The 15403-nt window shown below is 35.4% G+C and overlaps 1 protein-coding gene across 1 annotated transcript in view; it reads right to left on the bottom strand.

Annotated features, from left to right (window-relative positions):
• ZBBX (zinc finger B-box domain containing) overlaps positions 1 to 15403 on the bottom strand; it is a 141367-nt gene that overhangs the window by 59213 nt on the left and 66751 nt on the right. The window contains exons 13-17 of the mRNA XM_023213527.1: positions 14630 to 14739; positions 14147 to 14247; positions 12886 to 12965; positions 11113 to 11255; positions 1931 to 2238 (exon numbers count right to left, since the gene is read on the bottom strand). Of these exons, the coding sequence (XP_023069295.1) occupies positions 1931 to 2238; positions 11113 to 11255; positions 12886 to 12965; positions 14147 to 14247; positions 14630 to 14739 (742 nt within the window). The remainder of the gene's footprint in view (positions 1 to 1930; positions 2239 to 11112; positions 11256 to 12885; positions 12966 to 14146; positions 14248 to 14629; positions 14740 to 15403) is intronic.

Genomic DNA, 15403 nt, shown 5'->3' with positions numbered 1-15403 from the left:
GTGACACTGTTGAGGCTCTCTGTTGCTGTGCATGAGAATTTTACTGTCAATCTAGTAATTGCTTTTGGAAATAATTTTCTATTGTCTTTTATTGCTTTTAAGATTGTCTATGAGGTATCTCAAATATAAGTCATAGTGTGGATTTGTTTTTATTTATAATGTTCTGGAATTGTACTTTGTTATTTTACAATCTGTCATATTACTAACTCTTCACATGTCTTTGCTGCAATACAAGCAATTTTTAAAACTTACCTTCCAGGGTAATATTTCTCTCCTTATTTGTATTTAATATGCTCTTTAGTATCCATTTAATTGTAATTTTTATAAATATATTTTGAATGTTAGAACTTTATATTAGCCTTCATAAATGGAGCAGTTCATACTATCTTATTCTTAAGTTCTTTTTATTTCTTCCTTTCTATTTTTAAACATTTTAAATATAATCTCACAGGATAGAGATTGAGTCTCTCTCTAGAGCAAAGAGCAGGTTTGTTTACTGTCCAGTGTAATAAACATAGTTTTCCTCTAGGACAAAGGTCTGGCAGGCTTACTGCCCAGTGTAAAAGATCCGGTTTCTTAAGGTCAGGATTCCTCACTTATCACACAGCTCACTGTATATATAGATGTCACCTGGTACTCTTCATGTTGCCCTTTGGAAATGTGGAAATTGAAGTTCTTGTTTTCTCTGCTGAAACTCATGCTATGATCAATTGTTTTCTTCACTGGGGTAACGAGAAGATAAGCCTATCTGAAGTGGAGCTTTATTTTGTGGAATCTATTGTGGGATAAATTGTAAGGATGCCCATTTATAAAGTATTAGGATTTACTTCTGTCAGATACATCAAGGTATTAATAGGCACGGATTAACAATAATGTTAATGTCTTGGCTTGAAGTTACCAAGCAAGAAATATATACGCAAATGTATATTTGAGTAGGTATATCCAAATCTATGCTAAATGAAAGCCCAAGACATCTATTTTCCAGATGAAATATTTTATTGGCCTAGCCAAGATCACTTGCAGAAATCAGTTTCCTTTCATCTTGTTGCACCTATATGCATGTTCCTAGTGCATTCCTTACATGACTGATCAGACATTTAGGGGTCTAAGTTTTTGCAGAGGCTTCAGTTTCAATTTCTTATCTCACAAAGGCACAACATCTGCAACAAAGTGGGCACAGAAAGCCAATCCTCCAAGCAGAATTAGAAGCAACTCAAGTATTCATCCTTCTGCTTTTTTGCTTCCCTCTTCAGTTCAGGAACCATAGGAATTCATTTTAAATGACTTTTGAGCGTTATTAAAAATGTTTGCCTCACTTAAATTTCCAAAGAATGTATTATTAATAGTTACAATTAGCAAAGATTTCTAGTATATAGAATGAAATTCAAATATAGTTTTATAGCTTGGTAACAATGAAATAATGAGCAACTTTACCTTTCCTGTGAGAAGAAACAAAAACTACAACTCTGTTTCTTTATTAGCCATCTTCCTGAAACAATTACCTTCTTCATCTTATACTTACATTAAACCACAGTAACTGGTTCTGTCTAGATATCTGCATTTATTTCACTTTGACCATTGACTATACTACCGTAAAAAAACTAGAAAGGATTTATTATACTGTATTATTCATAATGAATTTCATTTGGAAAAGTAACAGTGCTCTTACTATGGTGCAGAAGGTGGGCCTTAAAGGATTATTTATCACAGCAAGCCATTTATTAAAATGGCATTCCTCATATTAGAATTTGTCCTAGAAGTCATTAATGTTCTCTTCCATATGAGTCACTCTTCAACTATCTCATAATAATGTAAGGCAGCACATTTTAACTTTAATAGGAAGTAACTTGAGAATGTATTGTGTCACTAAGACATTTTCTTATAAGGTTTCTTATAAAATTTTAATATAATAAACATAATAGAGATTTACCAGTGATGACTTTGTAGTTTTTGAATCTTCAAAGCTTGGTGTCTTATGCAGATTGCTGAATTCCAAGGATTCTTTGATGTCTTGAGATAATTTCTCCTCAATGGGAGGTTTTTCTAAATCTATACTTAGCAAAGTATCCTTGCTTTCAAGTGATATGCAGGAATCATCAGACTTTTGATTACTTTCTAAACCTATACTTTTCTCTTTTAAATTTCTTTCAAAGGAGGTGCTTTCCCCAATTTTTTCAATGTCAGGAGAATATGCATCAGGATCCACGATGTTGTCAAAACCTGTGTTTGAAGTTTCTGCTGTTAAAAACACACAGTTACAAAAGGTACATAAACAAATTTAAACTAATAATAAAATTGTTAATAAACCAAAAATTCTGTGGTTAAAAAAAAACTTTATCAATAAACACTATTTCACAAATTCCTTTACTGATGTTTTAGTGTTACAATACTTTTACTATGCTTATATTCATAAATGGTAATCATAAATGGTAATTCCTTATAGAGCCAAATATTAATGAGCTAGACTAGTAAAAGAAGGTAATATTTTATTTTGCAATGAAATCTTAAAATTGATGCAAATTTTTATTTTAGCCTGTGGTTCAATTCTCACTTTCCCACCTCCTCCTCTCACTCAAATTTTACAACAATAATTCATGAGAAGTAACACAGAGGGAACATTTTTTCATTTTGCCATTTTTCCCTAGCATGCCTAGCAATAAAGAGAGGGCACAGGGAAATGTGCCAGATGAAAGAAGAGCAGCAGCTGGGGGCCCAGAAAATGTGTAGCAGGGACACCTGCCTCTAGAAAGCTACAAAATGAACACGATTGTATTAGTCATCCACCTCATTATGTCTGCTTTAAATAAATCATTTGGTTTACATCACTGGTTTTTAACCTGGTCGCACAGTAGAATCATCTGAAGGCACTCTTTAAAATTGTCAGTGTATGGGCCTGACCCCAAACCAATTAAATCAGATCCTGAGAGTGGAACTCAGGCATTGGTCTTTTGAACTTCCCCTTGCTAAGTTGTCCAGGTAATTATAGTGTGTAGCACAGTAGCGAAACACTGATCCAGATTTTCTGAAAAATAAAAATTCTTTGAATGTTTACACCACACTGCTTTCATTTTAAATAAATGTACACCATTATCCAGATTGAATATAACTTCTTCTGGTTATCCCTTACTCTGTTCCAAAAACAAATGTCTCTATAAGTACACTATGTAAAATAGTAGAAACTTTGAATAAAACTGTCTCCAGTGATGTAAATGCTTTACAGCTTTACAAAGGACTTGCTCGTTGCAATCAAATGTTTATATAACTCGACAATTTCAGATAGTATTTAGAACTTCTTTCAACTTCTGCTACCTCTTTGATAGCATATATATTGGGAGAAATAAAATAATCTCTGTTTCAGAGAAACATCCTTAGAAGAAAACCTTTATAAAGGCTATTCAATACAATAAAACTCCCACAATAATGTTGTACTTCCCTCTTAAACCTGAATGGAAATTATCCAATTTAGGGGGAGAAAAAAAATGCCATTTCCTATATTAAAATGTCTATAACTGAAGTAAAAGGCAGGACTTGACCACAGAGGCAGGGTCTGGGCTCCAGACCAGATTGAAGACTAGTGGAAACAGGCAAGTCAAAAGTATCTCTCTCCATAAGACATGCCCACATAGGTGCAGAAAAGGCTTTTGACAAAATTCAACATTTATTCATGTTAAAATCTCTCAATAAACTAGGTATTGAAGGAACATACTTCAAAATAATAAGAACCATATATAACAAACCCAGAGACAACATCATACTGAAAGGACAAAAGTATTCCCCTTGAAAACTGGCACAAATGAGGATGCCCTCTCTCACACACAACTCCTATTCAACATAATATTGGAAGTCCTAGCAAGGGTAGCCAGGAAAGAGAAAGAAATAAAGGGAATCCAAATAGTAGGAGAGGAAGTATCTCTGTTTCCAGACTACGTGGTGCTAAATCCAGAAAACCCCATAATTTGAGCCCAGAAGCTTCTTAAGTTGATAACTTTGGCAAAGTCTCAGAATACAAAATCAATGTGCAAAAATCACTAACATTCCTATACACCAATGACAGTCAAGCCAAGAGCCAAAAGAGCTCTGATAGCTAAGGCAATCCTAAGCAAAAAGAGCAAAACTGGAGGCATCATGCTACCCAACTTCAAACTATACTGAAGAGTTACAGTAACCAAAATAGCATGGTACTCGTACAAAAACAGACACGTAGAGCAATGGAACAGAATAGAAAACCCAGAAAATAGACCACACACCTAAAACTATCTGATCTTCAACAAACCTGAGAAAAACAAGCAATGGGGAAAGGATTTCCTATTCAAAAAATGATGGTGGGATAACTGCCTAGCCATATGCTGAAGATGGAAGCTGGACCCCTTCCTTACACCATATACAAAAATTAACTCAAGATAGATTAAATACGTAAATGTAAATCCCAAAACTATGAAAACCCTGGAAGACAATCTAGGCAATACCGTTCAGGACATGGACACAGGCAAAGACTTCATGACAAAGATGCCAAAAGCAACAGCAGCAAAGCAAAAATTGACAAATAGGACCCAATTAAACTGAAGAGCTTCTGTACCGTGAAAGAAACTATCAACAGAGTAAACAGACAAACTACAGAATGGGAGAAAACTTTTGCAAACTATGAATTTAACAAAGATCTAATAGCCAGCTTCTACAAGGAACTTAAACAAATTTACAAGAAAAAATCAACCTCAATAAAAAGTGGGCAAAGACATGAGCAGACACTTTTGTAAAAGGGACATACATGTGGCCAACAATCCTATGAGAAAAAGCTCAACATCACTGATCATTAGAGAAATGCAAATCAAAACCACAATGAGACATCATCTCACACCAGTCAGAATGGATATTATTAAAAAGTAAAAAATAAAATAACAGATGCTGGTGAGGTTGTGGAGAGAAAGGAACACTTATACGCTGTTGGTGGGAGTGTAAATTAGTTCAACCATTGTGGAAGACAGTGCAGTGATTTCTCAAAGACATAAAGACAGAAATACCATTCAACCCAGCAATCTCATTACTGGGTATATATCCAAAGGAACATAAATCATTCTATTATAAAGATACACATACATGTATGTTCAATGCAGCACTATTTACAATAGCTCAGACATGGAATCAATCCAACTGCTCATTAATGACAGACTGGATAAAGAAAATGTGGTACATACACACCATGGAATACTATGAAGAAAAACAAAATCATGTACTTTGCATGGACAAGGATAGAGCTGGAGGCCATTATCCTTAGCAAACTAACAAAAGAACAGAAAACTAAGCTCTAGTTTATAATTTATAAGAGGAAGCTAAATGGTGAGAACACATGGACATTTTAGAGGAGGACAACACACACTGGGGCCTATCGAAGGGTGGAGGGTGGTAGGAAGCAGAGGAGCAGGAAAAAATAGTGGATACAAGGCTTAATAAATGGATGATGAAATAATATCTACAACAAACCCCCGTGACACAAGTTTAACTACACAACAAACCTACACACTCTGAACTTAAAAGTTAAAAAAAAACGCATGCCTACCAGTGACATGTCAGTTTACCACTGCTATGGCAACATCTGGAAGTTACCACCTGTTTCCCCAGCCTGATGACCCAGAAGTTGCCAGTCCTTTTCTAGAAATTTCCAAATAACTCATCTTTTAAACTGCAGGTAATTAGAAGTGGCTAAAAATATTACTTCAGAGCCACCTCTGAGATGCTACTCTGGGTACAGTGCTTATGGGGTAAATCTGTTCCAAAAGGAACACTGCCTTTGTTGCTGCTGTACACTGCTACTTTAATAAAACTTGCTGTCTAACATCACTGGCTTGCATGGTGCAAGCCGTCAGTGGATCTACCATTCTGTGGTCTGGAGGATGGTGGCCCTCTTCTCACAGCTGCACTAGGCAGTGCCCCAGTGGTTACTCTGTGTGCAACTTCCTACCACACATTTCCCCTTTGCAATACTCTAGTAGAGGTTCTCCATGAGTGCTCTGCCTCTGCAACAGACGTCTACCTGGACATTTAGGCATTTCTGTGCATCCTCTGATATCTAGACAGAGGTATCCAAACCTCAAGTCTTATCTTCTGTTACTCACAGGTCCAACACCATGTGGAAGCCACCAAGGTTTGGGGCTTACACCCTCTGAATCCAAGGCCCAAGCTGTATCTTGGCCCGTTTTAACCCTGACTGCACTTGGAGCCACTGGGACATGGGTGAACAGAGCAGTGGGGCCCTGGGCCTGGACCATGAAACCATTTTTGCTTTCCAGGTATACAGGCCTGTAATGGGAGGGAATGCTGTGAGGATCTCAGGAATGCCCTAGAGACATTTTCCCCATTGTCTTAGCAATCAATATTTGGTTCCTCTTCATTTATGCAAATTTCTGCAGCTTGTGGTTCAAATTTCTTCCCAGAGAATGGGTGTTTCTTTTCTACCACATGGTCAGGCTGTAAATTTTCCAAATTTTTGTGCTCTGCTTCCCTTTTAAACATAAGTTCCAATTTCATACCATTTCTTTGTGAATGCATACGACTATATGCTTTTTGAAACAGCCAGGTCACTTCTTGAATGCTTTTTTTTTTGCTGCTTAGAAATTTCTTCTGCCAGATGCTGTAAATCATCACTCTGAAGTTCAAATTCCACAGATGTCTAGGTGGAGGAGGGAGGCAAAATGCTGCCAGTCTCTTTGCTAAAGCATATCAAAAGTGACCATTACTTCACGTCCTAATAAGTTCCTCATTTCCATCCAAAACCATGTCAACCTAGATTTCATTGTCCATTATCACTATCAGCATTTTGGTCAAAGCAATTCAACAAGTCTCTAGGAAGTCCCACGCTTTCCCACATCTTCTTTTCTTCTTTTGAGCCTTCCAAACTGTTCCAACCTCTGCCTGTTACTGAGTTCTAAAGTCAGTTCCACATTTTCAGGCATCTTTACAGCAGTACTTCACTTTTCTGTTACTGTTCTGTTCTGTATTAGTACATTTTAAAACTGCTATAAAGAACTACCTAAGACTGGGTACTTCATTAAGAAAAGAGGCTTAATTGACTCACAGTTCCACATGGCTGGGAGGTCATAGAAGCCTTATAATCATGGCAGAAGGTGAAGGGGAAGCAAGGCATGTCTTACATGTTGGCAAGGGCAGGGGATCTGCCACACACTTTTAAATTATCAGAGCTCATGAGAACTCACTCACTATCATGAGAACAACATGGGGGAAACCACTCCTTATGATCCAATCATCTCCCACCAGGTCCCTCCCTTGACACATGGGGATTACAATTTGAGATGAGATTTGGTTGGGAACACAGAGCCAAGCCATATCATAGATAGAAATCTAAAAATTATGTACAAGATCTATATGAGGAATTCTATAAATTCTGATTAAAGAAATCAAAATTCTAAATAAATAGAGAAATATTCCATGTTCATGGATGGGAAGATTTAATATTGTCAAGTTATTTTTTCCCAACTTGATCTATATATTCATTGCAATCCCAATCAAAATTCCTGCCTTTTTATAGAGAAACAAATGACCAGGGCCGGGCGCGGTGGCTCAAGCCTGTAATCCCAGCACTTTGGGAGGCCGAGACGGGCGGATCACGAGGTCAGGAGATCGAGACCATCCTGGCTAACACGGTGAAACCCCGTCTCTACTAAAAAATACACAAAAACTAGCCGGGCGAGGTGGCGGGCGCCTGTAGTCCCAGCTACTCCGGAGGCTGAGGCAGGAGAATGGCGTAAACCCGGGAGACGGAGCTTGCAGTGAGCTGAGATCACACCACTGCACTCCAGCCTGGGTGACAGAGCGAGACTCCGTCTCCAAAAAAAAAAAAAAAAAAAAAAAAAGAGAAACAAATGACCCAGGATAGTGAACACAGTATCGAAGAAGAGCTAAGTCAGAAGACTTGATACTACCTCACATCAATATCACTATAAATCTGTAACAATCAAGAGAGTGTGTGGTATTGGAATACATGTAGACAAATAGGTAAATGAAACAGAACAGAGAGTCCTGAGTAGACCTATATAAATATTGTCAACTGCTCTTTGACAGAGGAACAAAGGCAATACAACAAAGAAACTATAATCTGTTAAGCAAATGATTCTGGAACAACTAGATATCCACATGTGAAACAATACATATAGACACAGACCTTGCACTGTCACAAACATTAACTCAAAATAGATTACACACTTGAATATAAAAATGAAAACCTATGAATCTCTCAAAAGATAGCATAGGATAAAACATAGATGACATTGGATATGACAATAACTTTCTAGATACAACATCAAAGAAAAAATTGATAAGCTAAACTTTATTAAAATAAAAGCTTATACTCTGTGAAAAATAGTCCAGAGAATAAAAAGGCAATCCATACATTGAAAGAAAATATTTGGAAAAGATACGTGATAAAAAAGTGTTATGCAAAAGATACAAAAAACTCAAGCCTCAACAATAACAAAATAAACAACCCACTCAAAACATTAGCTAAAAACTTGAACAGATATTTTAACAAAGATACACAGTTGGCAAATAAGCATGTGAAAAGATTCTCAATATCATATATCAACAGATAATTGCAAATTTAAAAAAAGAACAATGAAATAGCACTACATAATTGCTAGAATGGAAAAAATCTGAAATACTGACACCAGATGATGGTGAGGATATGGAGCAACAGTAACTTTCATTAATTGCTGGTGGGAATGTAAAATAGTACAGCCACTTTGGTAAGCAATTATTAAAACAAAACTAAACATATCTGTACTATATGATCCCATAGTTACGCTCCTTGGTATTTACCCAAAGAAATTGAAAACTTAAGTCCCAATCAAAACCCATACATGAATATTTATAGTAGTTTTGTTCATAATTGCTAAAGCTTGGAACAACCAAAATATTCTTCAATAGGTGAATGGATAAATAAACTATTGTACATCCATACAATTGAATATTTTTTAGCACTAAAAGAAATGAGAGATCAAGTCACAAAAAGACATGGAGAAACCTCAAATGCATATTACTAAGTTAAAGAATCCAATTATTAAAGATATGTACTGTATGATTCTAACTATATGACATTCTAAAAAGGCAAAACTATGAGGGGCAGTAAAAAAACTCACTGGTTGTCAGGAGTTGGTCAGAGAGAGGGATAAACAGGTAGAGCACAGATAATTTTTAGGACAAGAAGGTATCTGTATGATACTATAAGTGATAAATACATATCATATTATACATTTGTCCAAACTCATAGCATGTGCAATACCAAGAGTGAACTCTAATGTAAACTATGGACATTGAGTTACAATAATGTATCAAAGTAGACTCATCCATTGTAGCAAATGTATCAGTCTGGTTGCAGAAGTTGATAATGCAGGAGGCTATGTATATGCATGGAGTAAAGGGTATATAGGAACTCTCTGTACTTTCTGCTCAATTTTGCTGTGAACCTAAAATTGCTCTAAAAAGTAAACATTTCAAAAACGTGTCTTTAAAATAACAATTACATGGGCATTTATGTACATCATTTTCTCAGAGGCAACAGAAACACCATTCACTAGCTTGATCAAACTATACTCATCTTCAGGAAAAGATTGGAGTACTGTAAAGTCCTAAATTCCCATGTGGTTATAGTTCATATTTGGCCATAATAATTTAGTGGTTTAGGATTACCACACATCTACCACTGCTTTCTATCTTCTGCTGCCCAATCAGAAAGTAATCATCAGTTTTACAACTATTTATTTCAGATATGCCCTCCGATCTCTCTCAAAAATCTTATCTTCACATATGATATATTTATTAATTTTTCTTAAAATTCTAGGTAGATCAGATCTAATAGTTAAAAGGAGGCTTGAAAATTATCTAGTTCCTACATTTTTGCTTAGGAAAATGAAGCCTAAGCAAGTAAGTGACATGTTCAAGGTCAGACAGTAATTTAAAGGCAAAAATAGAAACAAAATCTGACTCCTAGGCCAGGATACTTTGCTGTGACTCTCTTTAAATGATCTCACAATCTGGAAATTGAAACCACACATATGCATACAGTATTCTAATCTATAGGTACCTAGGGAACTACTAGTAACAGTATCATAGATATATAAGCACGATTATTTGTTTTGTTTTATTTTGTTTCAGACGGAGTTCTGCTCTTCTCGCCTAGGCTGGAGTGCAGTGACGTGATCTTGGCTCACTGCAATCTCTGCCTCCTGGGCTCAAGTGATTCTCCTGCCTCAGCCTTTTGAGTAGCTGAGATTACAGGCGCCTGCCACCATGCCCAGCTAATTTTTTTTTTTTTTTTTTTTTTTTTTAGTAGAGATGGGGTTTTGCCATGTTGGCCAGGCTGGTCTCGAACTCCTGACTTCAGGTGATCCACCTGCCTCAGCCTCACAAAATGTTGGGGTTACAGGCATGAGTCACCACACCCGGCCAGTGATTTGTTTTATTTTCATTTATCTCTTGTGAAACTTTATATCAGATCTGAACATTTTTGGAAAATATATATATATATATTGTTGAGAAGGAGTTTCGCTCTGTTGCCCAGGCTGAAGTGCAGTGGCACAATCTCGGCTCACTGCCAGCTCTGCCTCCCGGGTTCACACCATTCACCTGCCTCAGCCTCCCAAGCAGCTGGGACTACAGGCGCCCGCCACCACGCCCGGCTAGTTTTTTGTATTTTTAGTAGAGATGGGGTTTCACCGTGTCAGCCAGGATGGTCTCGATCTCCTGACCTCGTGATCCGCCCGCCTCAGCCTCCCGAAGTGCTGGGATTACAGGCATGAGCCACAGCGCCCGGCCCATTTTTGGAAAATATTTAGTGCCAGTCAGGGCAAGAGGGTGCCAGTCAGACTTTTGTCACTAAAAGGCCTTCCATGTAATCTTTTAAATGCTAGCTGAGTCTATAATAACTTTTAGAGTACATTATACTGGCTGATTTTTCTTACACATACAAACACTGTTGTCCATTGACTAAATTGCATATTTACTAGAAAATTATATTTTCAACCAATTTTCATTTTAGTACTGAGCTTTTTTTGGTTTTAAAATGAGCAGCATACCAAAGCTTTTTAGCAACAAGAAAAATGTTACCTTTTGAATTATCTGTGTAATAAGTAGGGCTGTTTCTCAGACACAGATTTAAGAAGTCTCTCTTTCTCTTATGGAAAACATGATGTTGATGGATATCATTTTCATATAGAAAGTTATTCCTCTGAATATCATGAAAAGCACAACTTTCACATGTAGGGACAAACAAAATAATAGAGTTGAAAAAATGTTTCAAAAAGAAAATTTTTAAAGTCCCAGGTCATTAAAACAAATATAGTAAAACCTTAATAGAATAGGGTTATTTACATTAATTTAATATTTATTTTAACCTTACTGTGAATACATTCTCAACTGTAAGTAACTAATAATATTATGGATTTAAGAGGGATAGGCAACTGGACCAAATCTGATTTAACTGCAAAATTTCAGTTGAAAGTTTGCTTTCCAAAATATCTCGAAATAAATTTGATTTCTTACATTTTCGTCTAAAAAGGGAGTGTTATCTTTCAAGCTCATTAAAATCTGATGAAATAAAGGCTTTGCTACTAGATAAACATATTATTTGTTCAGCAAAGAGATATGAGTTTAAAAGCAGCATGTGATATTTAGGTTTCAAATTTGAATAATGATTAGCTATATGCATAGTTACAATTTAAATAACATTCCTTATGAACTGAATAATATATTTAATAATACCTAATATTTATATAAGCTCTACAGAATAGCATCATAAAACTTATGGATTATACTCAACCAAAAAGGCCCTCTTGTGTCACTCATGTTCCCCAGGAGAGAGATAAAATTCAGGTAGTTCTATGGGCACCTCCAAACCAAAGCTGTAAAACTACTGCCAAACCATGATGAGTAACTTTCTCTGCCTTCTCTAACACCTTACACAGGAGTCAAAGCAAAACATGTGATAAGATATATGAAAGAGTCAAATTAGAGAACAGAAATGCCATTGATTTCCTTGGAGATTGAGTGGTGGATATAAACCTCTTATCTGCTGAACAGAAAGTTTTCTCCTGCAAAAACTCCACTTCCAAAAGCACATTTGCTGCTCGATCGCTGGTTCTGTGTGCCTAAACACGGGCTTTTTCTGTTCGGGGGAATCACTCAGGCCCATAGCTATTGCAAAATACTGACAGGGGCCTAAGCTGGTCTGAATAAAAAATCAGTAGAGGGGTTACTTGACAGAAATTTCATTCCATCGTTTACAAATCCTACAGTTTCAACAACAAAAAAAGGACTTTTTTAATATTACTAACAGATACAGTTAGATACTATTTTTCATTTGGAAATGAGAAAATTCTCCAACACAATTACAAAGTGAACTCTTACACTTCATTTACTTAATTATACATTAAAATCTACCTACGAAGTAATTTATAGTACAGGAGCTCTTTTAGTCTCTCAGTCTAATCATTTATAAAACATTTTATTTAGGGTTCATAGAAAACTGAAGAAAAATCAGAGTATCTTTGGAGAAAAGAACAAAGCTCATATGAAATATATCAAAGTTAGTCAACCATTTCAGAGGATAACAACCCTTAAGTTCAGAAGAATTTATTTAATAATCCAAATATTAGGTAAGAGTACAAACCTATCACTTAGACAGTTTTCTAATTGCTGAATGTTATTAAATATTAGCAATATTGTATACAAATTTAAGCATGGGTTAAATAAAATATACTCTAACATTAATGTCACATGTTTTTTGACACCACAAATTTCACATTTAAAAAGACAGTTTATTTTGTGTGTGTGTCAGGAAGGGGCTCAATATGCACACAAAGTTAATTAGAAAGACTTTACCTTTGTTGACTGGCTGCATCAGCTAATTCAACTTTGTAAGGCACAATATTTTCTGGTTCTTCAAATTCCTCTTCATAAGTCTTATTAAATTAATGTTATATAATATTATTAAGTTCACAAAAATTTATTACACATTAACCAACTTACCTATGGGTGGTATTGAGAGTACATTTTTCCTACAAATGATGTTATGAGAGCTCTAATTATATTTTATAACACATAAGTTCCAGGAGAACTAAACAAATTCAACTAACATTTGGTTGATATGTCAATTACTTTATCACTATTGTAATACCCCAACCCAACAATAGTAACTTCTATTTAAATATGTAACTATTATCTGCCAAGTGGATTAGTGACTAGGAGGTTTTCAGTTCTCTGACTAGCTCATCATAAACTTACTCTATGTATCAACAATGTAATGAATGGAATGCCCACATGTATGTAGTGTGTGTGTTTTTGTCCAGTCTCTCAAATTTATCCAGAGGAGAAACAAAAATGTTGCTAGCCAAAAAACACAAAGAACAAAAATAGCAGAAGCTTTCAACCTAAGAAAGGAAGAAAGCAGTATTTAAAAGAGGTAAGTTCTCCGTTCTAGTCATTTTCTGTAACAACCGCAGTAAGAGAAATATCTAGGACAAGTGGCACATTCAGCTACTATATTACTAGAAAGTCAGAAATGCACTGAGTGTATCATACCCTAAACCTTCAGTCCAGAGCTCTAACTCTGACTGGGTCTGGCTCTAGTTGATTCTATTGGTGTCTTCTATATATATGGTCAAGTCATGTTCAAGTTATTTTACTGAACTTCTTAAGTCTGAAACACTATTTCTACCTTTAAACAGAAAATAATATTAAATGACATTCAAGAAACTAAATTTACACTTAAATTTTAATAGGTACCATGTAATGAGACTGATATTTGTTTAAAAACCCGATAACATATAGAACTAAACTAACAAAATATCACACTACATTTCTATAAGTTAAAATAGTGAAATGTCTTCTTACCTCCCATACTACATTCATCCAAAAAAAGTGACAATACCAGTTTAGCTCACAAATACTCTTTACATTCAGAATAATATTGTTTTATTCTCATAAGCACATTTAAACTCAAACACCTGTAAATTTCCTATTAAACTATGTGAGTTATTTGAGAAATCTTATTGAAAATAATATGCAGATGTAACTATACACTATGAATTCCCTGCTAAAAAGCATGAATGGATGAATGGTCATTATGCACTTATGCACTTACATCATCCAGTTCGACTATTTTTAGAGATGGTTCAGGTCTCTCTATGTTTAATGTTTCTACTGGCAATAAAAGAGCTGTGTGTTGTACTTTGGTCTCCTCACCTAGGAAATAAGATTCACAAATAATATCATCAAAGAATATATCTTACTTTACAATTTCTTCAAATAAGATAGCCACCAAAATAGAAGAGTGTTCTCATGTATATCTACACAAAAATACAGATACTGCCAATTTTCCTAGTTCAAGTGAAATACATATTTATTAGCATTCCATTTTTAAATGAAACCATCTAAATCAAGGCAAAGTATATCCAGGGAAAGGGAAAGAAGTGAGTCTACATGATTTTAATCTAAAGATAAAAGATTACATGCTACAACTGAGAATAATATATTAAAGAAAACCAAAAGCAGATTCTGATTAATGCTTATTGTATATAATTTGAAATAATACCCTTTAAAAATATCTAATCAAGTATGAACTAACCATCACTATCTTCATCATTTTCATTTTGAGAACACTGTGCATCACCAGTGGTTTCACATGGATGTGGGAATGTATCTGGTAGCAGATTAAAAAGTTGTTCTTGTGGAGTTCTACAAAATAAGAAAGAAGCAATTAAGAGACTGAAATATATTACCTGAAACTTTCCCAGAGAAGCTCTTGATTTATTTATCAAATGAGTGAGTATACAAAATTAATGATGAAACCATAACTGTACCTTTAATTCAAAGATAAGTACAGTTGTATAACAGAATCTTAATGTACTAAAAAAAACCTGTGTAAATCAACTTGACATCACAGAAGATTTTTAAATTACATATCCTACTGAGTTTTGTTTAAGCTAAAAATCAAAGTTATGCTACAAGTCAGTGTTCTCTCAAAAGCCACATGGAGTCCATTAAAAACACCATGCTACTTAAAAACCTAATTTATGAATATGAGTTTTAGTTCACAGTCTTGGCATTGTGTTGATGAAGTCTAAGGGAGCCTGAGGGCATTTTTTCTGAACTTCCATCATAACAGCAGGGTGATAACATAGGCTCTTACAATAAAAATGTAAGGTGTTCAGGCTGTGTTATCTATTACTTAATTAACAGTGAAGACTGATGCAGCCCATTTCATATGGAAGGCAATGAAGCCCAGGAATTCACAGAGGTCAAGAGTGTATATTTGGTTTCATAGTATATAACCACATTACTGGAGAGAAGGGTCACTTTTTAGCCAAGAATATGAGTGGTTGCACAGCCCTTCCATACC

Source organism: Piliocolobus tephrosceles, chromosome 2, assembly GCF_002776525.5.
Source record: "Piliocolobus tephrosceles isolate RC106 chromosome 2, ASM277652v3, whole genome shotgun sequence".
Taxonomy (NCBI): domain Eukaryota; kingdom Metazoa; phylum Chordata; class Mammalia; order Primates; family Cercopithecidae; genus Piliocolobus; species Piliocolobus tephrosceles.
Note: the sequence above shows the minus strand (reverse complement) of the source record. Positions and strands in the feature narration are given on the sequence as shown.